Here is a 27,651-nt window from a genome sequence, read left to right as displayed (position 1 = left end):
AACAATCACAAATTCCTGATGAAGTACCTCAAAAATAAGAACTTCTGCTTTCCTCCAAAACTAGAAAGGCAAGTATTAAAAAGAAATAATTGTTTGAGTATTAAAGTATTAAAGAAATAATTGTTTAAGTTGACAAATGTCTGCATACACACAGTTCTTCCTTTAGAGAATATATTTTTATATATTTAATATATTAATATATTTAATAATGCCATCAAAATTGTTATAGCTACAGTGTGCCTCCTATCCATGTGCCTATATATATATACAGTATTTCTGATCTGGATTTAGGCTAAATTCTTTGTAAATTTAACTCATTTTAGAGGAAGATAGCTTTTCAGGGATCATATGGAAGCATTCATTTCTAACACAAAAGAAGAAAATACTTAGCAACCAACCAGCTTTAACTTATTTTTCTGAATGACATCTTTATTTTCCTTCTGGTACATTTCCATTTTCTTTTTGGTGTTGTCCAAATCCACATTGTTGGTCAAGTTGAAAACTGCATGAGATAGGAAACAATGACATGAAATACAGTTTTAATACAAATCCTGAGTAGATAAAAAAAATTCATCAGAGTGACTTAATTCTTCAGATTACTACTTACAGCTCTTTTTATGTTCTTTTATCTACTGGCTATTTTAAAAGCTTATTCTAGTTCAGCAACTATGTTTTCAAAGCCAACTGTAAGACTGTCAGACTACCACACAGAATATCTAAACCTTTAAATCACCCCCAGAAAACCTAAGATATATGCTTATTATAATCATATTAGATTTGATTTTTATAGGACCCAGTCTAACTTTAAAAGCATATAAAAGATTACTTAAACTTAAGTAAAAAGAGTAAGTCTGTAATCTACTACACTGGTCAGAATCCATACTGAAAAGAATCTGTGCTCCACAAGCAGAAAAATTATCCAAAAGAATAAAAAATATTATACATTTGTATAGTTTACAGCAAAAAAGACAAGTTTCTTTTAAGATTTTATTTATTTATTTGAGAGAGAGAACACAAGCAGGGGTAGGGGCAGAGGGAGGAGGAGACTCCCCACTGACCAGTGCTCGATCCCAGGATCCTGGGGTCACAACCTGAGCCAAAGGCACATACTTAACCAACTGAGCCACCCAGGCACCCCCAGAAAAACAAGTTTTATTCACATTCCAATGGTCTCCAACATGGCTGGACACAAGCCTGAATTATTTCCCATATAGTCTAGAATAGAGTATAGCTTAACTAGCATAGTTTAACTAGTAAAGAATAAACTGGCACCCAAACTTAAGACTGAAATAATTTCGTAAGAGAAGCCGCTGAGGTACGTTCAAAAAAGTGATAAACTTTCAATGAGATAGAATTTTTTATAATTTTTAATTTTTTAATAATTTTATACTTTTATATAATTCTGACTCAAAATAATGCCTTACTCCCTTCTAAGTTTACATATATAAATTAGTCACTATGATACTTTGAATAACAACCAAAAGCACCTCTATTGGTATATACAAATTCATATTATAAAGTACTAACCCATTACCCTATCCTTTACAGTGTTTACATCAACCTGTCTAAAGAAAAATCCGTATCATTCCCTATGCTGTACCTTATATCCCTGTGACTTATTCATTCCATAACTCAAAGACTGTATCTCCTACTTCCCTTCACCCATGTTGTACATCCCCTCTGGCAATAATCAGTTTGTTCTCTATATTTATAGGTCTGATTCTACTTTGTTTATTCATTTATTTGTTTTTTAAATTCCACATACAAGTGAAATCATATGGTATGTCTCCTAAGGCAAGGGAAACAAAAGCCAAAATATAGCATTGGGACTATATCAAAACAAAAACCTTTTTGGACAGTGAAGAAAACCATCAACAGAACAAAAGGGCAACCTGCTGAATGAAAAAAGATATCTGCAAATGATAAATTACTTTATAAAATAATTTATAAAGAACTGATACAACTCAACACCAAAAACACAAATAATCTGATTAAAAAGCAGAGGACCTGAATAAACAGTTTTCCAAGGAAGACATTCAAACGGCCAACAGATACATGAAAAGATCCTCAATATCACCAATCATCAGGAAAATGCAAATCACTACCACAATGAGATATCACCTTACACCTGCTAAAATCAAAAGAGAGATAATAAATGTTGGCAAAGATACAGAGAAAAAGGAACCCTCATCCACTGTTGGTGGGAATGTAAATTAATATAGTAATTATGGAAGACAATATGAAGGTTCTTCACGAAAGTAAAGTAGAAATACCATATGATCCAGTAATTCCACTACTGGATATTTACCAAAGAAAACGAAACACTAATTCAAAAAGATATATGCACCCCTATGTTTATTGCAGCATCATTTACAATAGCCAAGATATGGAAGCAACTCAAATGTCCATCAATAAAGGAATAGATACAGAAGATATGGTATATACAGACAATGGAATATTAACCATAAAAGAAAGATGAGATCTTGGCATTTGCAACAACATGAATGGACCTGGAAGGTATTACACTAAGTAAAATAAGCCAGACAGAGAAAGTCTAGTAGTTCCTAGACTTTTGGATTATAGAGGCTTATAGATCTGAAAAGTAACATTGGGAACCCAACATAGGGTTACCTTTTTTTGTTGAGTAAGGCATCAAACATACTCTAAAGACCAATCTGATCCTCAAAAGGCCAAAGGACTTCAGAACATCAACTTATCATAATCACTGTTAAAAACCCAGGCTCGCCTACATGTGTAGAAAAAAACAAAACCAATCATCAATTCTATTATATGCAATTTGAAAACTCTGGGAGAAATGAGGGAAACTGAGAAACAACAGCCCTCTAGCTACCTCTCCAGCTTTTTTACCACAAAGTAGAAAAGAAAATAGTAATTGTGGTAAACCAGGGAATCTGGTTCATATGCAACGTAAGGCACTCCGCATAAATCCCACTCTGGCCCCCAGGAAAAACTAAGAAGGAGGCTCAAAACTACCAACTGCCCTTAGAAAGTCAACTGTGACCCACTTGTAAATGGAGTGTGATTCTGCTATCTTTGCCAATCACTAACAATTGACTCCTTATATTTAACAGGTCATCTATTGAGCCACCAAATCCAATCATCTTTTTTTTTTACTTTATTAATTTTTTTATTTTTTTATAAACATATAATGTATTTTTATCCCCAGGGGTACAGGTCTGTGAATCGCCAGGTTTACACACTTCACAGCACTCACCATAGCACATACCCTCCCCAATGTCCATAACCCCACTACCCTCTCCCTACCCCCTGACCCCCAGCAACCCTCAGTTTGTTTTGTGAGATTAAGAGTCACTTATGGTTTGTCTCCCTCCTGATCCCATCTTGTTTCATTTATTCTTTTCCTACCCCCCAAACCCCCCACGTTGCATCTCCACTTCCTCATATCAGGGAGATCATATGATAGTTGTCTTTCTCTGCCAATCATCTTTTATAACTTCTATCATCCTCAGTATCTATGCCCACTTAACAATATCGATCACTTATTTTTCCTTAGGCACTTTCTTCTCTTGACTAATTTAATACATTCCCTGATCTGTCTCCTACTACTCCAACAATTCCTTCTTGTTTCCATCTCTGGTTCTTCTTAGTCTCTACGTAATCTGTATGATTCTGGCTTTTGCCCTCTTTCCTTCCCTCTCTATTCTTTGGGCAATCTCATCACTTTCCATAGCTTCAACCAAATAAATGCCAGGAAACGCTGACACTATTTCAAAGTGCATTTCCGAAAGCTAAACACATAATTATCTCCAAATTTGTTCCTCCTTGTAAAACCTTAATCTGTTATAATGATTATCATACTAAGACACCAAGATTTAACATCTTCATCTGACCCCCTCTCCTTTGCATTCTACAAAGAGCAGATGCTACCACCAAAATCTCTTTAAAGCTGCCCTTATTCTCAAAGTGCCCTGACAATATACCAAGCCAGATGGTATTTCTCCCAGATCATTTATAATAATCTCTGACTTAACTTCCTATCTCCAGAATCTTTGCATCTGATCCTACACTCTAACCCAATTCATAACATACAATGGAGTCACACTAATATTTCTGAAGCACACCTCTAATCATCGTGCACCTCTACCATCCTATAGTCCTCTCCTCCCTTCTGCATTTCCCCCTTTTACTAGAAAAAAAAAAAAAAAGCAAACACTTTTAGAATTCAGAACCCTTCACAATCTAGCTATAACTATTTTTTCTCTCTCCTAAACAAAGACCTCTCTTGAAAGCAGACAGTCTGCATTTCCCAAACGTCCCCTACATTTCCTATTCCAGTTCCTTTGATCACACCATTCTGTTGGAATGCCTGATCCCCATTCTTACTACTGAGATTATACCCAATCTTTAAATGTCTACCCAAAAACTACCTTTTCTATAAAATTCTCCCCAACTTCCCTAACTAGAACTTCCTTCTCTTATAAATGCTGAAAACATTATTTACAGCTTATACAAAAATCTCTTTCTACTACATATAATATGTATACACATACACAGTGTTCTTTTTTTTAAGATTTTATTTATTTATTTTACAGAGAGAGAAATCACAAGTAGGCAGAGAGAGAGGGGAAAGCAGGCTCCCCACTGAGCAGAGAGCCCTTATGCAGGGCTCGATCCCAGGACCCCGAGACTACGACCTGAGCCAAAGGCAGAGGCCCAACCCACTGAGCCACCCAAGCATCCCCACAGCATTCTTTACTTACACTTTCTCTTGCACTCAAAGTCCATATTTTATACAATCTCTGTATTATCCAGACATAAGGAAAAAAGTGAGGAAAGGAGACAAGAACTCAATGATTATCTATTCGGGTCCCAACACAGGTGCTGTGAGCATACAAAGAATTTCCTATTTTCAAAGACTAAAGATCTCTCATTAGGGAGATCACCCCAAAACACATAAACTTAAGTAATAATGTAGGACACTATATGATCAAGTGACAACAGGGCAGAACTAAAATTACCCTGCTTCATGCATTAAATAATATCTAGCACTGTGCTAGCTGTTGAAGAAATATTTATTAAAGAAATAAAGAAAAAAACTGTCCTTCCTTTTAACCAATTAACCCTACTAAAACAAAGTACTGATTATGTCATTTAGTCACTCAGTTCACTCATTGCTTCTGTGTCCACAATGCCTTGAAAAAGGAAAATCTAATGCTTTTCCCTCTCTATTCTGAGTTCTGCAGATTCCTCAGAGCCTCTTCAAGAACCAACGGGAAGAAAGACTAAGCAATTCCACCCAGAGAGGCTTTGCTTCATTTGTCTGCTTGAAGTGATCTCTTCAAAATTTTGCTTGAAGAATACACTCTACACTGTGTACCAAGTATCTGTGAAGTACATATGACAGGCACTATGTCCAGCATCTGGCCTAAATACATCACTTAATCCTCCCAATAACCTTATGAGATAGGTACTTCTATTATTCACACTTTACAGATAAGGTTTAAAGACATTAAATACCTACACCCAAGTTATGCAGCCAGTAAATGTTGTAACCAGGATTTTAACACAAACTATCTGATTCCAAAGCCTGAACTTCTACCTACAATACTAGTTGTATTGTTCCTCTCAATGCCAGAAAAACACCGCTAGCACAGTTCAGCTCTTCTTCTGCACCTGCACAGGCTCCACACTTACCTACTTCCAAACTGTGGTCATATTGCTCCCAGAGTACCCATATCTTAGTATCAACCTCAACCCAGAACTATGGATATCCATATCTGCCTCAGCATTCTATATCCATTTTAAGCACCAACTCTTCTTTATAACTCACTTTGCAGGTACAATCTCTCCATCCCTGAATGCCCACAATATATTGTTTAATATCACACTGGTGGCACTTACCCATTTTCTACCCTATAAAATTATTTTCAATGTACGTATCTATTTGACCTAACAGTATCAGCTGAGGGCAGATTCTAGGTCTGATTCATCTTTATCACTCCCAATACTTCAATAAAAAATTTCCAGTACATACCCATTAAAATGACCATAATCCAATACACTGACAACAACAAATGCTGACATGGATGTGGAGGAACAAGAACTCTTGCTCATTCCAACAGGAATGCAAAATGACAGAACACTTTGGAAGACAGTGTCTTACTTAAAAAATTAAACATACTCTTACCATTTTATCCAACAATCACACTCCTTGGTATTAATCCAAAGGAACTAAAACTGTCCACACAAAACCTGTATACAAATGTTTACAGCAGCTTTATTCACAATTGCCAAAGCATGGAAGCAACCAACATGTCCTTCAATAGGTTAATGGATAAACTGTGGTACATCCAGACAATGAAATATTATTCAGCACTAAAATGAAATAAACTATCAAATCATGAAAAGACAAGGAGGAACCATAAATGTGTTATTTCTGCTAAGTCAAAGAAGCCGATTTGAGAAGGCTACATACTGTATGATTCCAACTACATGACAGTCTAAAAAAAGGTAAATCTACAAAAACAGAAAAAGATCAATGGTTGCCAGAAGTTAGGGGAGGAAGAAGGGACAAAAAGGCAGAGCACAGAGGAATTTTAGGGCAATAAAACTATTCTTTACAATACCATTAGCGTGGATACGTGTCATTATATATTTGTTCAAACCCATAAAATGTACAACATGTACAACTCTCATATAAACTATGGTCTTTGAGCAATAATGATATGTCAATACAGGCTCATCAATTACAACAAATTTACCACTCTGGTGGGGGGATGCTGATAGCAGGGAAGTCTGTGCATGTGTAGGGTAGAAGGTATATGGAACTCTGTACTTTCCACTTAATTTTGCTATGACTCTAAAACTGCTCTAAAAAACAAAGTCTTTTAAAAAGCTCTAGTAAGAGCTCAAGAAATACTTGTGGAATTACCACAAGAGGAAAAAATAAACCAATGCTAATGTTTATAATTACCTTTATAATTACAGATTAAAATGGACTTTATAATTACAGAATTGAATATAATTACAGAATTGAATTCTATAGAATGGCAAAGCAAACAGATACAAAGTACAAGAAAAAAATTATCTTGGTTTCTTTTGGTTATAAATCTGAGAAGTAAAGGTAATCACACTGATATCCTATATTGAACTCTAATAGAATATTTAGAGCAGTTAAAGAAAACACAAAGTTTTATCAGCAAGCTGGACAGTGTACTACTGATCTAAGATTTCTATTAAGTAGAACCCAGAAATAGGTAAAGTTGAAACCTAAGTGAAATTCATCTGTATACAATTTTCTCTCATGCTTATTAAAAACTTTATAATCAATCCCAATAAAACTGAAATAACCAATTTATTTCATTTTTTCCATTTGGAAAGCCAAGGTAATAACAATAAAATTTATAATCACAAATAATACAAATTGCTTCCCTTAAAAAGAAGAAAAAATATGTTTTTTTAAAAAGTAAAGTACTATCTTAAAAACTTTTCAGATGAAGCAAGCTTCATTCATGCCATAATGGTTCAGGTTCGTATAATAGTCTTGAAGAAAAAAGAATACAAGATAATTTTCTGTAACAATCATCTGCCCCTTTATCTGGCTGCTGGTATAGCTCAGATGTTGACCTGCCTTTAGTCAAGTATTAAAAGGCAACAAAAAACCTATTGTATTTTCTGAAAGATTTAATGTTATTTAAGTACAATTCTGAAGTCTTTTTGACATCCAGAATTTATAATTAGAGCCCTTAGGACTTTCTCACCCTTTCAAAATAAGCATACCCTGAACCAAAAGAATAATCTATTTATTATGAAACTAAGAACAAACCTTTGAGATAAGCCCTGGGGCCAAAAGGAAACAAGAATTTTTATGTTTAGATTGTCATAACCATAGAAAGGAGCTTACTGTTAATGCTGTAAGAAAGTTCATCTTCATGTGTGCCCCTTCTATTATAATTTTTATGCCATTATTCAAAATTACAGTATCTTAAAATTTTTATATTTGTGACATCGAAAGGATTCAAAATGAAATTTATTTAACCAAATGACCAATCCCCAACTTCTAAATCCTCAAACACTGACTCCTTAGCCTCTCTACCAACTCTATTCCTCTCACTCTAGGCCTAAGCATCTTCAATAGCACACTTCGACCTTTATAACTGAGTTCAATCTTCTTTAAGGTCCTTCAAAATATGGCCCCAATCTACCTCTTTTTCCTTCATCTCCTACTGTTTCCCCAATTACCATCCCATGTTCTAGACACGGACTAGTAACTACTCTGAGACTAGCAAGCACTTTCATGGGCTCTGAGAGTCAGAAAAACCCATGTTCAAAATTTGGTTCCATTATTTACTAGCAATGTAATCCTGAGTACAACACCTAAGCTCCCTTTACCTCTTCTCCATATGCAAAATAAGGAATAAAAGTGCCTCTCTCAGAGTTGTGAAAATTATGCGAGATAATATGAATATAGCATAGTCTGGCACTTAGCAGGTGCTCATTAAATTAACATTTTATACTTCTGATTAACAGAGATAGCCAATACAGATATAACGGACATTGAATTAATCATCTTTGAAATCATGACTAAAACACAGAGCAGATAGCTACTGAAACAAGATTTTAAAAGGAAGTTTTATTTATACCATAACAATTAAAACAAATACACACAACTAAGTGGTGGGGCCACACCCTAACAAAAGTTAAAAGTGCTAAAACTAGTCTTTCCATCATTGCTTCACTCTCTACCCAACGAAACAATAAAAAATACTGCCTATTCTCCAGCTTTTATTTTCTTGATTAATACTATACTACTGCGTAAGATCATCAATTTTAACTCATCCCTGCCTGCTCTACCTCACCACCTATATCAAATTAGTCCTTGAATATTCTGTCTAAAACATCCCCTTTATCTACTCTACCCCCTTACTACCTACTCTCATTATATCCCTGTGACTAAAGTTAGCTCTCATTATTTCTTATCCAAATTGCTGTAATGTAATTGCTTAAAAATGTTTCCCAAACTCAAAGCTCACCCGTCAATAATCCACATCACTACCACACTATCCTGCTGACTCACTATTAACCATAGAATAAAATCTTACCCTGACAGCTCAGTTTGCAAAGCTCTCATTAACTCAGATCTAGTCTGTTTCTCAAGCCTCATTTCTAGTCATTCCCCATGTTCTACTTACTTATAACATTACTTGCTCATTCTCTAATATATTCAATACCCTCTATCTCTGTAATTTTGTCTTTTGCTAGAAATGTTCTTCCATCCTCTTCCCACCTGGTAAACTCCTATTTCATCTTTTAAGGTCAAATTCAAATATGACCTCTTCTCTGATCAAACTATACTTCTATTTCCCAATGTTGAATTGTTATCAGTATTCCCATAACACTTTATAAATGCCTATACTACCTTCACATTATATTATAGTTATTAGTTTACATAATTATTTTTCCTCTTTAGAGTCTGCCCTGCAAGTAAAGTAGTTCACATAGAACAATTAATATTTGCTGAAAATAAAGAAAATAAAGTCTAAGTCCAAGAGGCTAGACCCCGAACTTCATCAATATCTTCAAATACAATCAGAACGGCTCTTTATCCAGCATGATCAAGATTAGTAGCTGGGACACCTGGGTGGCTCAGTTGTTAAATGTCTGCCTTCGGCTCAGGTCATGATCCCAGAGTCCTGGGATCAGGCCCTACATCAGGCTTCCTGCTTGGAGGGAAGCCTGCTTCTCCATCTCCTGCTTCCCCTGCTTGTGTTCTCTCTCTCTCTCTCTCTCTCTTTCTGTTAAATAAATAAATAAATAAAATCTTTAAAAAAAAAAAAAAAGATTAGTAGCTGATCACTTACAAAAGTCTGTTAAGGGAGGGCAACACACATACACACTCCTTAAATACTTTAACTTAAAACATATATAGTAAGTATACAGTCCTTCTCTAACTGACTAATTGGCTAAATGACATATAGCCAATGTCCAGTCTTTAGTTTCTTTAACTGCATCTTTCTTATATAAACCATACTTGTCATCTATATTGTTCAGTTTCCATTTTCTAAAGCAGAAACCTTCACTTGTGTACTTTTTTCCCCCAACCATATAAACTACTTAATTAAACTACATAATTACAAGTATAAATAAATAAGGCCTGGTTACCAATGCAAACAACTCTCAGTATACAAATGAACTGAAGAGAAGTACAGAGATGAACTGAGGACATCTTCTAATGAACAAGGTTCATCATGTATTCATTATGTTTTGGGCTTCAATCAGTGTATTTTATGGAAGGACTGGGAAATGTCAGTTACCCCAATACGTCAATTCAGTGGAGGTAGGTTAAGAAAGCTTCAACATAACTGCAACTGAAGACAGTCCATGAATATACATGACAGCAGAATCACATTCAAATTAAATGCTCCAAGACAGTTTTCTTATCTGGTAAGGGAAGAATTACATATGGTACAGCTGTAATAGCCAGTCTTTCTCTTACTTGTCAATCCTGGCTCCTGCTTCTGGACATAAACATGGTCTTACCTATGGGTCCCCAGTTGTTCATACCTTCCAACTAATTCATCCCATACAAAAATATATATGTTTAAAACTAATGGCTCAGCCAGAACTTTATTCTAGAATCAAGCTCCCCGCCTCCCTTCCCCACCTTCTTTGTCCATTGATTTCTTTAGGGTAACCATCCTACCTGCCTGCTTGGACTTGTAACCATGTAGTACACCTTGCTCTGTGACATCTATAATCTCCTTTCTCTTTGTTGCCTGACCAGACTCTTAACTAATCACATTGCCTTTAGAATAAATGCGAGCTGGATTTCTTCCTGCTACTATCCAAGTGCCTGTCCTATACTTAATATTAATATCTGTACAGCCAGAATTCTACCCTTGCCCAGTTCTTACAGAATTCTTTCAGTTTATCTTCTCAGTTGAGATCATAACTTTTCTACTTTGCCTTAGCACTCCCAATTCTACCATTCTACTTTTTCAACTAAAATCCAAGCCACTGATGGTTGCTAAGATTACACATAAAGTGCAATCAATACAATTAGAATGAAAAAACAATGGCTCCAAGGCACTAAAAGATTCCACAAAAAGGTTAAGTTATATTCTGTACATGATATTTGCTATTACATAACAAATGAACTTAGATATTTTAGAAAAGTTTCCATAACAGTTGAAATAAAAAGAAGTCTGGATTTTTCTGTTAGTAAAGAAGTTAAAGGCATCAGAATACTCCATTTCTCTATATAAATCTTCTAATGAACAATCAATCTGTTATATTCATATTTTAAACATGAAACAACATAAATACAGCTTGGTTACCAGGTTTGAGAGAAGAAGAAAGATGATGATTTGTTTAACTCTCTAAGTCTCGAGAAGAAGAAAAAAGATGATTTGTTTAATTCTCTAAGTCTCATTCTTATTTCCACAATCTGTAATTTCTGTATCATTTCCAAACCTGTATTGAGTAATAATAATTATGGCAGCTATAAAAAAATTAATTTTTTAAATTGATGTATAACAACTTCCAGGCTTTTTAACATCTGTGAAATCTTACATAAGAAAGTGAAAATAGGGGCACTTGGGTGGCTCAGTCGTTAAGCATCTGCCTTCAGCTCAGGTCCTGATCCCGGGGTCCTGAGATCGAGCCCAGCATTAGGCTCCCTGCTCTGCGGGAAGCCTGCTTCTCCCTCTCCCACTCCCCCTGTTATGTTCCCTCTTTCACTGAGTCTCTCTCTGTCAAATAAATGAATAAAATCTTTAAGGAAAAAAAAAAGCAAAAATAATTCTTTCTTTTGATGAATGTATCCTTCCAACTAATCACAAAAGAAAGAAAAGGCACTAAGATTACTCTAGCCTCTGATTCTAGAACAATACTAATAAAAGAATGCCACTTCAATAGTCAATTGCTTCTAACTATTTTCAAACTACTGTATGCACAGAGACATAAATGATAAAAAAAATATGGCTTTAGTCATCATACACAGATAACAGAAATCCTATTTTTAAAAAATCTGTGTACTTTTTCCTTGTGTTTACTCTAATACCTCCTGAACATATAGATGATATATACAAATACAGCCTTTATTCTCATCTATAAACTGATACTATTGTGGCACCTGGGTGGCTCAGTTGGTTAAGTGTTTTCCTTTGGTTCAGGTCATGATCCCGAGGTCCTGGGATCGAGCCCCAAGTCAGGCTCTCTGCTCAGCAGGGAACCTGCCTCTCCCTCTTTGCCACTCCCCGACTTGTGCTCTCTCTCTCTCAAATAAATAAATAAAATCTCGGGGGAATAAAAGTGATACTATTTTTCCTGAGACAAAACGTTTATTACTTAAGTATGGCTTCAATTTAACAAACATGATTAAGTACAACAGAAAGTAAAGAGGTAAAACATCAGCTATCACAACAAAACTTATTAGAGATTTTGTGTGAGATGTTTATCTTTTAGGCATGTAAAAGATAAAAGCACACAGGGTAGCATATCAAAAACACAAGAATCAAAAAACATACCAATTTCTTCCACTTCTTCCAGGAAATCATTATATTCTCTTAGACTAGGAAAGTCTTCTTCTCTTTTATTGTATCTTCAATAGAAGAAAAAATTTCAACATATTACATATCTCTTGCTTTCAATATTATCTAATTGATTTCTTTTTACATATTTTATTCATGATATATAGAAAAGGATAGTTTATTGTTTACTGTGTAAAACACTGTTTTCTTGACACCATGTTTATAACTAGACCAAGAATGTTGTTCTTAAATTCTTACGATTATAGAGAAGGAACAGAATCAAGAAAGGATGATAAAATATGTTAAATCCTTCTAAAACTTAGGGAAAAGAAAGAAAAAGAAACGAGGGGCCCAATTTACTCTTATAAATAGATTTGCTAATTTTCAGAACCCTAAAAATTAATTCAAAAAACACCTTCCTATTTTTCATGACAATAATGGTCTGAAGAATACCAGATCAGGAAATTCTGTAAATACTGTAATGTCCTTGTGAAGAATAAGAAAATGACAAGGGATCAATAAAAATAAATAAACATAAAAGAGACTATCTAGGGCACCTGGGTGGCTCAGTCGATTAAGCACCTGCCTTCAGCTCAGGTCATGATCCCAGGACCTGCAACTGAGTCCCACATCAGGCTCCTTGCTGGGCAGGAAGTCTGCTTCTCCCTCTACCCCACCCCCTGCTTGTGCTTTCTTTCTCTTTCTCTCTCTTAGCTCTCTCATGCTCTCGCTCTCTCTCAAATAAATAAATAAAATCTTTAAGAAAGAAATAAAAAACAAAAGAGACTATTTCCCAGAAGCAATACATATAATAAAAGAGCAGCCTGGGACATCGATAAAGTAACACAGGTTAAATACCTAGAAAGATGCTGCTAAAACACTGGCGACCTACAGGGCACATGGGTGGCGTAGTTGGTTGGGGGTCCAATTCTTGCTTTTGGTTCAGATCACAATCCCAGGGTCGTGAGATCGAGACCCACATCAAGCTTCTCGCTGAGCAGAGAGCCTACATGAGATTCTCTCTCCCTCCCCCGGCCCCTCCCACTTCTGCTAGCATTCTTTCACTCTTTCTCTCCAAAGTAAATAAACAAATCTTTAAAACATTGGTGATCTAGGTTGAAACATATACCACCAAAAATATAATAATACATTAAATTTATATATTAATTCATTAAACTTCAAAAATAATAAGGTGACTTTTAATAAAAGGACAGATCAAATAAAACCCAAAACTATTCACACAAACAGTAAAAACTAGGGGCATCTGGGTGGCTCAGTCACTTAAGCAAATGCCTTCGGCTCAGGTTGTGATCCTGCGATCTTGGGATAAAGCCCTGCATCTGGCTCCCTGCTCAGTGGGGAGTCTGTCCCTCTCCCTTTCCCCCTGCCCCTCTCCCTGCTTGTATGCTCTCTTATTCGCTCTCAAATAAATAAACAAAATCTTTAAAAAAGAGTAAAAACTAAATTATAAATGAAAAAGATACTATAAAAAATATATTATGTACATACACACATATATGAAAACAAATTATAGGTAACATTATTTTCTTTTTTTTTTTAAGATTTTATTTATTTATTTGGCAGAGAGATCACAAGTAGGCAGAGAGGCAGGCAGAGAGAGAGGAGGAAGCAGGCTCCCTGACAAGCAGAGAGCCCGATGCGGGGCTCGATCCCAGGACCCTGAGATCATAACCTGAGCTGAAGGCAGAGGCTTTAACCCACTGAGCCACCCAGGCGCCCCAGTAACATTATTTTCTCTAACAGACTTCAAATCTCAACTTAAATACCTCCAGAGGCCCTGCCTGGTATCAGTGACCCAACCAACACTCAGTCACTAACTTTATAATATTCTTCTCAATTTATAAACACGCAGTTGTTTAGTTTGCCTGCTTTATTATCTATCTCCATGCAATCCTATACTACTATACTGAAAGCCTTATGAGGGCAAGGTTCATAGCTATTTTACTCATTTTGTACCCAGTGACTAATATGCATTACACAGCATTTGCACACAGAAAGTACTCAATATGTATTTAACTAAATTAAAAAACAAACAGTAAATAAACAAATTGTAAAGCTATCAATCAAAATGATCTACTCTTCTCTAACCAAGGCTAGATATTCTCTAAATACTTAATAAATTTCTGTTTAACAAATGCATAGATGAATTTATAATTATTCACTTGCCTAACTGTCCATATTTCCATCTTTCCATCAGTAAATAATTATAGCAATTATTGAAATAATACTGAAAGTCCTCTTTGTATACTGAATCAGTCAAACAATAACAATTACATTTTTAGGACTTTTTTCCGAATCTCAACCTCCTTGTCCACAGTAGGATCTTCAAAGAGTTGTACCCTGAAGTTGCTCTTTCGAAGTGGAGTGCCACATTCAGGACAGTTTCCAGCTCCTCTCATAAACAGTAAATCCACACAACTTTCACATCTGTAAGGAGAAAATACAAGGTAACCTTTAAGCCAATACTCAAATCCAGAACAATTTTGAATATACTTTACCATTTTTGTTGTTTTGGTAGTTTTTTGTTTGGGTGTGTTTTTCTGGCAGGGGAGCAGAGATAGGAAAATTAATCATTGCTACATAAAATTCTCACACACAAAAAAACTTTTAGATAGTATTTATTTACATTTGGAGCTTAGTTTTTAGATACAGGTATCCAAATGATGCCAGTTCCATTTTACAAATTAAATAAATTTGCAAATTAAAACAACTGAGTTGGGGGCTAGGCAGATTCAGAGGTAGCAGGATAGGGAAAAGTCAAAGAGGCATGTAAAATAATGGTCTGTGGTCACCTCCATTTTCAGTCCAGCAATACTCTTAGATCTAAGCAAGAAAGGCCTCTACCAAAGGCCTCTACCAAAGAAAGGTTACACTTTAAAGCCCTCGGCAGACTACAATCACTAAAACAAAGACTTTTTTTTTTCTCTTTCAGCCTTATAAGGAAGTTGTTTTTTTGTCTTGAGGTTTTTTGGTTTGTTTTTTTTTTTGAAAGTACAGTAAGCAACTGAACAAACAGGAATTACAAGGGAGAGGTGCTAGCTGAAAGAGGGCTTCCCTACCCTGCCCCGCCCCAGGCCAAAGGAGAAGGAACTGATGGTACCCCAATATCTATGGATAAAGGGAAAAAATCACCACAGCTTCTGCTCTGAGAAATCATAGAAGGAATGGTCTCTTATGAAAGTTTTAATCAGTTAAAGTTGGCTGCCCCAAATCCACCAGAAGAACTGCATTCCCTCCTTTCTTCTTGGGAAGTACAATTTGGGAAAGAGTATAGAATTTCCTGAAGTCTTAAGTTGGAAAAACAAGGACCTAGAGAGGTTAGCTTCTCTATACTGGATTCCAAGGGATTTGACAGGATCAGTTCACACTGTTTTTGATAGGTCCTCACCACTCAACCATCCTTGCCCTGTCCCAAGATATCCATGCTACTAATCAGACTAAAAAGTAGAAAGCCTGGCTATAAGAAAATAACAGTTCCTTCAGCCTCTGGGTCTTGAGGTTGCAGCCCTGGGAAGTAAGTAGAAAGCATGGGAACTCAAGACTATGCCAAGGGTGTAGCTTAATTCTTAACTAATATTTAAACATTCTGATATACAGTCAGTCCTCTAGTTGTAATCTTCCCCAACTCCACATACATGAGGGCTACAAGGTTCTAATCACTGTTTTCTTAGCATTATTTGAAATTTTTTTTAAGGTTTTATTTATGCATTCACTCACCCATTCATTCATTCGTTCATGAGAAACAGAGAGAGGCGCTGAGGAAGAAGCAGGCTTTCCACAGAGCAGTGAGCCCAACAGGGGACTTGATCCCAGGACCCCAGCCAGGATCATGACCTGAGCCAAAGGCAGATGCTTAACCAACTGAGCCACCCAGGTGCCCTGAAATTATTTATTTATGTGCTGATTTTCTGTAACCTTTATGAAGATGGAGGATGTATTTACACTGCATGAGAGCAGGAATCTGGCCTATCTGTTCTCTAGCCCCAGTGCCTGACAGATAGTAAGTACTCAAAAAACTATACATAATTTTAAAATGAATATAAGAGGTGAAAAGAGAAAATCTAATGAATAAGGGGACACAAGGAAATAAGAATTTTTAAGGTTGGCTATAGTAAAATAATAACATTTACCTCTGCATGTTTCTATCTTAACAGTGCCACCAAATATTAGAAAGGAAAAAAAAAAATCCTAAGAGAACACAGATCACAGTTGTCATTATCAAGATCAACAAAACCCCAGAAAATTCATTTCAGGATTCAGAAGATTGGGAATGGTGCATTTCCCCTAATCTTTGTGGGTAGAGAAAATGAAATCTAACTATAGAAGTTGAAAATGAGCATACTTTAAAACTACACTGACTAGAGATGCCTGCGTGCCTCAGTCAGTTGAACCTCTGACTCTGTTTCAAATCAGGTCATGATCTCAAGGTCATGGGATTGAGCCCCAAGCTGGGCTCTGCACTAAGCCAGAGTCATCTTAGGATTTTCTCTCTCCTCTCCCTCTATTCCTTCCACTCCTTCTGTCTCTTCAAAATAAATAAAGAAATCTTTTTAAAAATAAATAAATAAAACTACACTGATTAAAGGTATGTATAAGCAGGAAGCCACCAAAAATACTCAAAAATATCAAACCACAAATAGTATTCTATATTTCAAGGTCTTGGAGAGTAGATTCAGTTGATAATTCATTTAACGAGGCAATACAGGGGCACCTGGGTGGCTCAGTCAGTTAAGCTGAGGTCATGACCTCCAGGTCCTGGGATCAAGTTTCCTGCTCAGCAAGGAGTCTGCTTCTCTCTTTTCTCTCCCTGCTCTCCCCACCACTCATTCTCTCTCTCTCTCTTTCTCAAATAAACAAATAAAATCTTTTAAAAAAAATTTTTTTAAAACAAGGCAATACAGAACACTAAGGTATTTCCAAAAGTTATACTGTATATTAGATATATTATTTGTTTCCACAATCAGTTCTATATCTTTACTTTTTTAAAAATCTGCTTTAAATCATAAGGATTTCAACAGTATTTAAGAATTTTTAAAATAATTTATTTTCCTATACAACTTTCTGCCTTTCTGATTTAACTGCTATAAGAATAACTCTTTTCTTGAGCTCAAATATATAAGCACACAGAGAAAAAAACTTAAAGCTCTACTTCATTCTATTCTCTATCTCACTTCCCACAACTAACATACTACTTTTAGAGTTTATATGACCAATTTTTCTACATATTTATAAAATATATACTTATAAAGTACTTACACAAAGATTAGTTATATAAAAAAAGAACAAAAGAAAAAGTTAATAATTGCTAATTCATTGCATCTGGCAACAGAGCAACCAAAACAGCAGCATATGGACAATCTCTGGCCTCCAAGAGTGCAAGAAAGTTTTTCATACAAAATCTGGTATTTTCCAGAGCACAGGAAAATTTGCTGGAAAAGCCGAAATCCTTAGTCATTACCCACTCTCAAAGATATCATTATGGTTTTCTCTTGTTTTAAAAAACCAGAATGGTGCCCACCTTCTTCTCATTCTAAACAACGTATTTTTAGATTTTGTTTTCTTATATGAAGATTTAACTGCTTATATTCCTTTGTCAAGATTTTTTAACTGACTTACTTGCTTTTCTTTTTCAAAAGGAATTATTATTTCATGCAGAATTTCAATGCCTATTAAAATAGATTAGCTGACTTAAAAAAGGTAAATAATTACACATTTTATATTTAAAGACTGTCTTTGAAGTCATCTAGTTTTATCAGGACTTTCCATTCTTCTTTCACTCATTGGCTTCCTGAAACAACTCAAAACAGAAGTCTGCGGTCTTGGCGTACTCAGTTTAGAGTCTGCCTTCAGTTCAGGTCATGATCCCAGAGTCCTAGGATAAAGCCCCACTTGGGGCTCCTTGCCTTCTCCTTCTGCCAGCCCCACTAGTCCCGCCTCCTCATGTGCATGCACTCTCTCTCAAAAAATAAATTAAATTAAATTAAGTTAAATTAAAAGAAGTTTATGGTCTTGAAAGATAAACAAGTAATAACTTCTGTTAAAGAAAAAATTTTCCCTGTAATAAATTATTCCATAAACTCATGTGTACTGAACTCTACAGGGTAGGAGCTACATATTAATTAAGGTAATTTTTTCTCTCAAAATATGCTACCTAAATGTTCTAAGACCAGTAAATAACGTTTTTGTAACCTAGGGTTACACTGGTATGTATCACTTTATACCTAAAAGGGAATTCATAATCTATCTATTCCAAAGCTTAAGGACAAAAACTACTGCAACATAGTGTTTCAAGATACCAAACAAAGAATTCATCCATAAAAACAGAAGGGATGGCCTGGAACTGCAAGTGTTAAAACATTATAAAACATTATAAATTTCCCCTCATAGACTTTGGGGAATAAAATTTACTCTCAAAATTAAAAAGAAAGAAATTATGTAAACCCATTTTTTCCACTGTCTTAGAACTCAAAATTAATAACTATTTGATCTTCTGTTGGCTATTACCATTTAGCATGGCAATTTACATCTAAAAAGCAAATAATACAATGCAAAAATTCAAATATTATGTTTAAGCCCATTTTGAGCCAGAAAAACAGAGCTATATACAGGGGAAAAGGAAAAAGCTAGTAATTTAGTATAGCTGTGCCAAGAAAACATGAGCACCCACCCCCCACAGCAAAAAGTGGATTTGTATCCTCCTTACAGATAGCAAGGACCATGGAATACATCTAATTTCCCTTTTGGCCCTCGTGTCCGTAAACTCCTAACCCAAATTTAAATGCTTTCTTGAACAACACTGTATATATTTTCTAGAAAAAGGATGGAAAAGTATGAAGGAAGTCAGAAAGATAACATGTATTAGGGATCTTTATGATTTTCCTTACCCTACAGATAAGGTCACTGAGCACTACAAAGTCAAATAACTGACTTACAATCATATAACTAGCAAGAAGTGACCATGGTCTGCTTCACATTCCACATTTTCTCTTTCAATCTTATCCTTACTCAAAACTTTTACCATAACCTAAGTAACCTAAGTAATAATCCCCAGTATCTACCTCCAGCCCAAATATCTTTCCTGACTTCCTATTAGACACTGCCTACTGCACAATTCTTCTTTGATATCCCACGGGTACATTTTTTTATTTAGAAAAAAGTTACCTCAAACTCAATATATCCAAAACCAGTATCTTTCTCTCTATTAAGGATACAGAGAAAATAACACAAACTTTGTGCATAAGGGTTCATAATACAGTGATCGAAATAGAAAGAAAAAATAAAACTCTATAATAAAGATATATTCTGAATACTATCATAAGCTCTCAGCCAATAAGCAATAGCCCAACAAATTATACTGCACATTCTAGGCCAGCAAACATTAACACATCACACTCCAAATGCTCCAAGCCAATGACTGTTCCAAATGCACTATCCTAAGTGGAGTATTTCCTAAAATATGTGGACTTTACTCTTCTGAACCCATTCTTGTTGCCACTGATGAACAGTTTTGACCTAGAATAGCCAAAAAGTGTGTGGAGGTTATAGTATTGGATGCTGAGATTCAAGTTTTGCAGAGGCTCAATGCCCCTTCAAATCTGTTGAAGAAACAGAGTGAAGGTCAGTTAGAAATTGAAAGTCCTCTAGCTAACTTTATGAAGGGCCTCAGAAATAATACTGTACATTGGGAGACCTGATAAACAATTATATGAATAGTAAAGGAACACAACATGACCACCAAGAACATTCAGAGCTTTGGAGAATTTAAAGAAAACAACTTGCCATATACCAAGCCAGGAAGTATCTTTATAGGGACCATTACTATAAGTCTACCTTGGGAAAGCTAAGGGTAAATTCAGTTAGTACTACGAATATCCAGAAAAGCAGGTCCTACACTAAGTAAGACATCCCCTTTACTTTCACAATGATTCAAAGGAACTAAATAAAAATTTACCTAAGTAGACCAAAGAATATTTATATTATCTGAAAAGCTATCAACAGGTTCCTCCATTTTTCAACTACGTATCTATGGGAGGCCATATCATCTCCATGTATTTCAATGGAAATAACATGTAACAATATAGATCACTACAGAAGCAAATATCACAATCTAGCTGTTTTCTCTTAACCTTAAACAAAGGAATTTGCAAAAATGTAAAAAATGCTATCCCAAAATTTTTGTTTTAGAAAATGTACTTTATAAAATACTTATATTAATAGGTAATATGTTTATAATTTTTGATGAATAAATATTTTCAAATTTTCTCAATTTTAATGTCCAATATGGTAAATAATAACATATGATATTTATAAATAAAAGCTCTCAGGGAGTCCTTAGTAATTAAGGTACTGAGACCAAAATGAGAACCAAGTTATATGTGATCAATAAAGCTTTATTTATCAAGAAATACAATGACAACTTGATTGTGAAGAGGGAGGTATAGAAATGAACCATTTTGAAATACACCAGTGCACTCTAGTCTTCTCAGTACGGCCTGCTCTCAGGTGAAATTACTTAACCAAAGCCTAACCAGTTGGGTTATTACCGGAGCCTAACTAAACTGGGAGAAGGTAGCCAATTCTAGCCATCCAGTACACCTAACTAGGAGGGAGAAAAAACAACTTTGAGACACTTGTGAACTGCACAGTCCAGAAGCATAGTCTCACTAAAATCCTGAAATCCAATCACAAGAATATAGACCACTGCCCTCCCCATAATATCTCACCACAACATTACTAAAAGCCTACTTAGAAAAATTCCTTTTACACTATATATCACATCTAGCTATCAAGAAAAACTTACAAGCCATACCAAAAGGCGAAAGAACACAATTGGAAGACACAGAGCAAATTCAGAACAGACATGACAGGGATGTTAGAATTACCAAACTAGAAACATAAGGCAACTATAACTAATATGTTAAGGGTTCTAACAAATGAAGTAGACAAGATGCAAGAACAGGTGAGCATGTAAACAGGGATGCAGAATGACTTTGACGGCCTTATTAGTAGACTGGACACAGCTGAGGAAATAATCTTTGAGCAAAAAAATATACAAACAGAATCCTCGAAATCTGAAAACCAGAGAAAAAGATTGAACAAAGAGAATATCCAAGGACTACAGAACTACAAAAAGTGTAAGGTATGTGCAACTGGAATACCACAAGGAGAAGAAAGGCAAAGAAATATTTGAAACAACTGAAGATTTCCACTGTATTAACAACAGACACCAAACCATAGATCCAAAAAGCTCAGAGAACACCAAGGAAGACATATACCAAAAAACAAAACAAAACAAAACAAAAAAACTCCAGACAGATCATTACCAAATTACAGAAAATTAGAGATAAAGAAAAAAATGATGAAAGACAGGAGGGAAAAATACCTCACTTATAAAAGAACAAAGATAAGAATTACATTCAACTTGGGTGCCTGGGTGGCTCAGTGAGTTAAAGGCTCTGCCTTCAGCTCAGGTCATGATCCCAGGGTCCTGGGATCGAGCCCCACATCAAGCTCTCTGTTCAGCAGGGAGCTTGCTTCCTCCTCTCTCTCTCACTGCCTGCCTCTCTGCCTACTTGTAATCTCTGTCTGTCAAATAAATAAATAAAATCTTAAAAAAAAAGAAGAAGAAGAAATAAATCAAGGTAAAATAGTAACTTCATTATTCTTAATCTAACAAATAATATTTAGTTCAAAACAAAAATGGCAACAACATATTTGATTATGTAAGCTTACATATATACATTATGTGCAGACACATATATATGTGTCAATGTATGATTATATATAAGTGTAATGAACAACAGCAATAATATAAAAAAACTGGAATTATTTTGTTATTACAAGACTCTCACCAGTAGTATAGTGTTATGTGAAAGCGGATTTGGATTAGCTGTAAATGTATTATTGCAAACTCTAAGGCAGCTACTATCAAAAATTGAAAAAAAAAAAAAAAGTAAGACTGATATGCTAAGAAAGAGAAAATGGAATCACATAAAATACTCATTCAGAACCACAACAGGCAGAGGCTGGGAAGATGGTGGAGTAAGAGGACCCTAAGGTCACCTCTTCCCATGAATACAACTAAGTAACACTCATATCAACATAAATAACCCAGAAAACAACCCTAAGACTGGCAGAACAAACTCCACAACTAAAGGTAGAGAAGAGGCCACAGCAAAGAGGATAGGAAGGACAGAGACATGATGGGGAGCCAAAATGACTGCTGACATCTGGGTTAGAAGGCACTGCCCACAGAAAGAAAAGTGAGAAACAGACTGTCACATCAGGGAGCCTGCACCAGGAAGACAAAGTCCCATAATATTTGGTTTTGAAAACAACAGGAGTCAACTTCCATATGTTCTTTTCTATTTTTAAGTTTTATTTATTTCTTTTAGTAGTCTGTACACCCAACATGGGGCTCAAACTCAAGACCCCAAGATCAGGAGTCTCATGTTCTTCCAACTGAGCCAGCCAGGTGCCCCACCTGAGTTCTTAAAACCACAGGGACCTAAAACCTGAAATTTCAAAAATCAGCAAGCTTGGTTCTGGGACAGACCAGAGGGAACAGCAAACTGAGTTGCCACCCTAAAAAAGACAGCACAACAAAGAGCTCATGGAGATATGGTGTAGAATAAGCAGTTTGAAAAATGGGTGGCATACAGGAGGAAGAGCTATTTACTCATCTCAGAGGTATCCTGGAGGAGTAGGGATCACAGGAAGACCCCTGCCAGGAACAAAGGAGCTATCAAGCACCTTTTCCCTCTGCTGCCCCTAAGCATAAACACACAACCACCTACAGGAACAAGTGGGCCAACACTCACTACATAACTTGATTACACCAAGACCAACCTTCTCATGCTTCAGCAGATGGCCCTTTCCAGTCATGCTTCCATCATTCCAGGTGCTCTGGGTTCCCTCTCCCAGAAGACCTGTGCAAACCTTGCCATCACAACATCTCCCAACCAGCTTTATGGGTCCTCCGTTCTGGTGGCCATAGTGGCGCACCAGTCCCTACAGAAACCTCAGTTGTACCTTGTTAAAATTGCACACCCCACCTACACAGCTCTTAGTGCCTATGACAGAAGCTGCAGGTCTCATTTCACAGGCACATCTGCATACATCTTGTTAAAACTGATGCCACATGGAGTGCCTGGGTGGCTCAGTGGGTTAAAGCCTCTGCCTTCGGCTCAGGTCATGATCCCAAGATACTGGGATCAAACCCCGCATCTGGCTCTCTGCTCAGCAGGAAGCCTGCTTCCCTTCCTCTCTCTCTGCCTGCCTCTCTGCCTACTTGTGATCTCTGTCTGTCAAATAAATAAATAAAAATCTTAAAAAAAACAAAACAAAACTGATGCCACAAGGTACAAAATCAATGCACAGACATCAGTTGCATTTCTATACACTAACAATGAGACAGAAAAAAGAGAAATTAAGGAGTCGATCCCACTTACAATTACACACAAAACCATAAGATACCTAGGCATAAACCTAACCAAATAGGCAAAACGCTCATGAGAGAAACGGAGGAAGACACAAAGAAATAGAAAAGCGTTCCATGCTCATGAATTGGAAGAACAAATACCATTAAAATGTCCATGCTACCTAGAGCAATCTACACATTCAATGCAATCCCAACCAAAATACCATCAACTTTTTTCACAGAGCTGGAACAAATAATCCTAAAATGTGTATGGAACAAGAAAAGGCCATGAATAGCCAAAGGAATGTTAAAAAAGAAAACCAAAACTTGTGGCATCACAATTCTGGACATCAAGCCCTATTACAAAGCCGTGATCATCAAGACAGTATGGTACAGGCACAAAAACAGACACACAGATTAATGGAACAGAATAGAGAACCCAGAAATGGACCCTCAACTCTATGGTCAACTAATCTTCAACAAAGCAGGAAAGGTTATCCAATGGAAAAAAAAGACAGTCTCTTCAACAAATGGTGTTGGGGAAACTAGACAGTCACATGCAGAAGAATGAAAATGGACCATTTCCTTACACCATACATAAAAGCAGACTCAAAATGGATGAAAGATCTAAATGTGAGACAGGAATCTATCAAAATCCTAGAGGAGAACACAGGCAGCAACCCCTGTGACCTGAGCTACAGCAATTTCTGGCTAGACACTTCTCCAAAGACAAGGAAAACAAAGGCAAAAAATGAACTACTGGGACTTCAAGATAAAAAGCTTTCACACAGCAAAGGAAACAGTTGACAAAACCAAGGCAGTTGACAGAATGGGAGAAGATATTTACAAATGACACATGAGATAATGGGCTAATATCAAGATCTATAAAGAACTTATCAAACTCAACACCCAAAGAACAAATAATCCAGTCAAGAAATGGGCAGAAGACATGAACAGACATTTCTCCAAAGAAGACATCCAAATAACCAACAGACACATGAAAAAATGCTCAACGTCACTCAACATCAGGGAAATACAAATCAAAACCTCAATAAGATACCACCTTACACCAGTCAGAATGGCTAAAATTAACAAGTCACGAAAAGACAGATGTTGGGGAGGATACAGAGAAAGGGGAAACCTCTTACACTGTTGGTAGAAATGCAAGCTGGTGTAGCCACTCTGGAAAACAGTATGGAGGTTCCTCAAAAAGTTGAAAATAGAGCTACCCTACAATCCAGCAATGGCACTACTGGATATTTACCCTACCCCAAGGACACAAATGTAGTGATCTGAAGGGGCACGTGAACCCGAATGTTTATAGCAGCAATGTCCACAATAGCCCAACTATGGAAAGAGCCCAGATACCCTTTGACAGATTAATAGATAAAGAACTGTGTGTGTGTGTGTGTGTGTGTGTGTGTAATGGAATACTACTCAGCCATCAAAGATATGAAATCTTGCCATTTGCAATGACATGGGTGGAACTAAAGGGTATAATGCTAAGCAAAATAAGTCAATCAGAGAAAGACTATCATATGATATCACCCATATGTGGGTTTTAAGAAATAAAACATAGGGGAAGAAAGGGAAAACTAAAACAAGACAAAATCAGAGAGGGAGACAAACTGTATGACTCTTAATCACGGGAAAGAAACCAAGGGTAGCTGGGGGTGGGGATGGGGAGGGGATGGGATAACTGGGTAACGGACATTAAGGAGGGCTTGTGATGTAATGAGCTCTGTGCATTATATAAGATGAATAAATCACTGAACTCTACCTCTGAAACAATACATTATATGTTAATTAATGATTGTTAATTAATTATATGTTAATTAACTGAATTTAAATTTAAAGATACTATGACCTATAAAAAAATAAATAAATAAATTTTTTTAATTAAAAACAAAAGAGACTGTCAGAGTAGATTAAAAAACAAGGCCCAACTATATGTTATCTACAAGAAACCCACTTTAAATAGAAAGACACTTTAAAAGTAAACAAGTGGAGAAAAATATACTATGCTAACACTAATCAAAAGAAAGCAGGAGTAATTTCAGACACAGGAGACTTCAGGGTAAGTAGTTATCAGGAATAAAGCAGGGCATTACATAATAATAATATGGTCAATGTTCTAAGAAGAGAACAATCTTTAATGTACATGCACCTAACAACAGAGTGTCAAAATGTGAGGCAAAAACTGACAGAACTGCAAAGAGAAATAAAAGGATTCACAATTATATTTGAGACTTTCACACTCTTCTGTCAAAAACTGACAGATCCAGCAAGTGGAAAATCAGTAAGGAAATAAAGCATACTCTTACCATACAGCAATTATGCTCCTTGGTACTTACCCCCAAAGGAGGTAGAAACTTATGTCTACACAAAAAATTGCACATGGTGTTAATACCAGCTTTATTCGTAATTGCCAAAACCTGGAAGCTACCCAGATGTCCTTCAGTAGCTGAATGGATACATAAACTGTAGTATATCCAGATGATAAAATATTATTCAGGACTAGAAAGAAAAGAGCTATCAAACCATGAAAAGACTTAAATGTATGTTACTAACTGAAAAAAGTCAATCTGAAAAGCCTACCCAGTATAAGATTCCAACTATATGACATTCTAAAATAAGCAAAATTCAAGACAATAAGATCAGGGATTGTGGCTGGCAGCGGGGAGAAAGAGGAACAGAAGATTTTTACAGCAGTTAAAATACTCTATATGGCATTATAATGATGGATATATGTCATTATACTTTTGTCCAAACCCAAAGAATGTGTAAGAATAAGAGTGAATCCTAGTGCTCGATTCAGCAGCACATCTACTAAAACTGGAAAGATATAGAGAAGATTAGCATGGCCCCTGTGCAAGGATGACACACAAATTCTTGAAGCAATACATATTTAAAAAAAAAAAAAAAAGAGTGAATCCTAAAGTAAACTATGGACTCTGGATGATAATGACGTATCGATGTAGGTGCATTCTTGGTTAAAAAAAAAAAAGTATAATTTCTGATAAATGATGTTGATAATGGGTATATGAGAAATCTCGGTACTGCCTTCTCAATTCTTATTGTAAATGTAAAACTGCTCTAAAAAATTAAGTCTATAAAGCAATGATAATGTTAACATTTTTGTTTCTGAAAAGCAAAGTACACTAATGTTTGTTCAACATTTATTAACATTTTCAATTAATCACTTTAAATCTTTTTTTTTTTGAGATTTTATTTATTTGACAGAGAGAAATCACAAGTAAACAGAGAGAGAGAGAGAGGGAAGCAGGCTCCCCGTTGAGCAGAAAGCCAGATGCGGGACTCGATCCCAGAACTATGAGATCATGACCTGAGCCGAAGGCAGCGGCTTAACCCACTGAACCACCCAGGTGCCCCATTCAATTAATCACTTTAAATATCCAATAAACACTAGAGAAACTCAATTAATAAAATAACAGATAAGCTTGAGACCTATTCCTCAGATTGTTTTAAAACCCATATCATATTTTAAATTTGTAAGTGATTTTTACTTTTTAAATAGTAGAGACAATTATTTTTAATTTCACTAATAAAGAGAAAACTCAAGCCTTTTAAAAACCAAATGGCCACCCAATAATCTACTTAATGAAATCAGTTATTATATATAAAAGAACTTAAACCAGTGTCTGGCACATAGTAAATACTCAATTGTTAGCTGTATCT

At 35.8% G+C, this 27,651-nt stretch overlaps 1 protein-coding gene across 2 annotated transcripts in view; it reads right to left on the bottom strand.

Moving 5' to 3' along the window:
- MNAT1 (MNAT1 component of CDK activating kinase) overlaps positions 1–27,651 on the bottom strand; it is a 210,183-nt gene that overhangs the window by 131,710 nt on the left and 50,822 nt on the right. For both annotated transcript variants that reach the window (XM_080807629.1, XM_080807630.1), the window contains exons 2-4: positions 14,808–14,960; positions 12,510–12,583; positions 399–502 (exon numbers count right to left, since the gene is read on the bottom strand). In XM_080807629.1, the coding sequence (XP_080663755.1) occupies positions 399–502; positions 12,510–12,583; positions 14,808–14,960 (331 nt within the window). The remainder of the gene's footprint in view (positions 1–398; positions 503–12,509; positions 12,584–14,807; positions 14,961–27,651) is intronic.

The sequence above is a fragment of the Martes martes genome, assembly GCF_963455335.1.
Source record: "Martes martes genome assembly, chromosome: 7".
NCBI lineage: Eukaryota > Metazoa > Chordata > Mammalia > Carnivora > Mustelidae > Martes > Martes martes.
The sequence above is the reverse complement of the archived record's forward strand: the minus strand, read 5'-3'. Positions and strand labels throughout refer to the sequence as shown.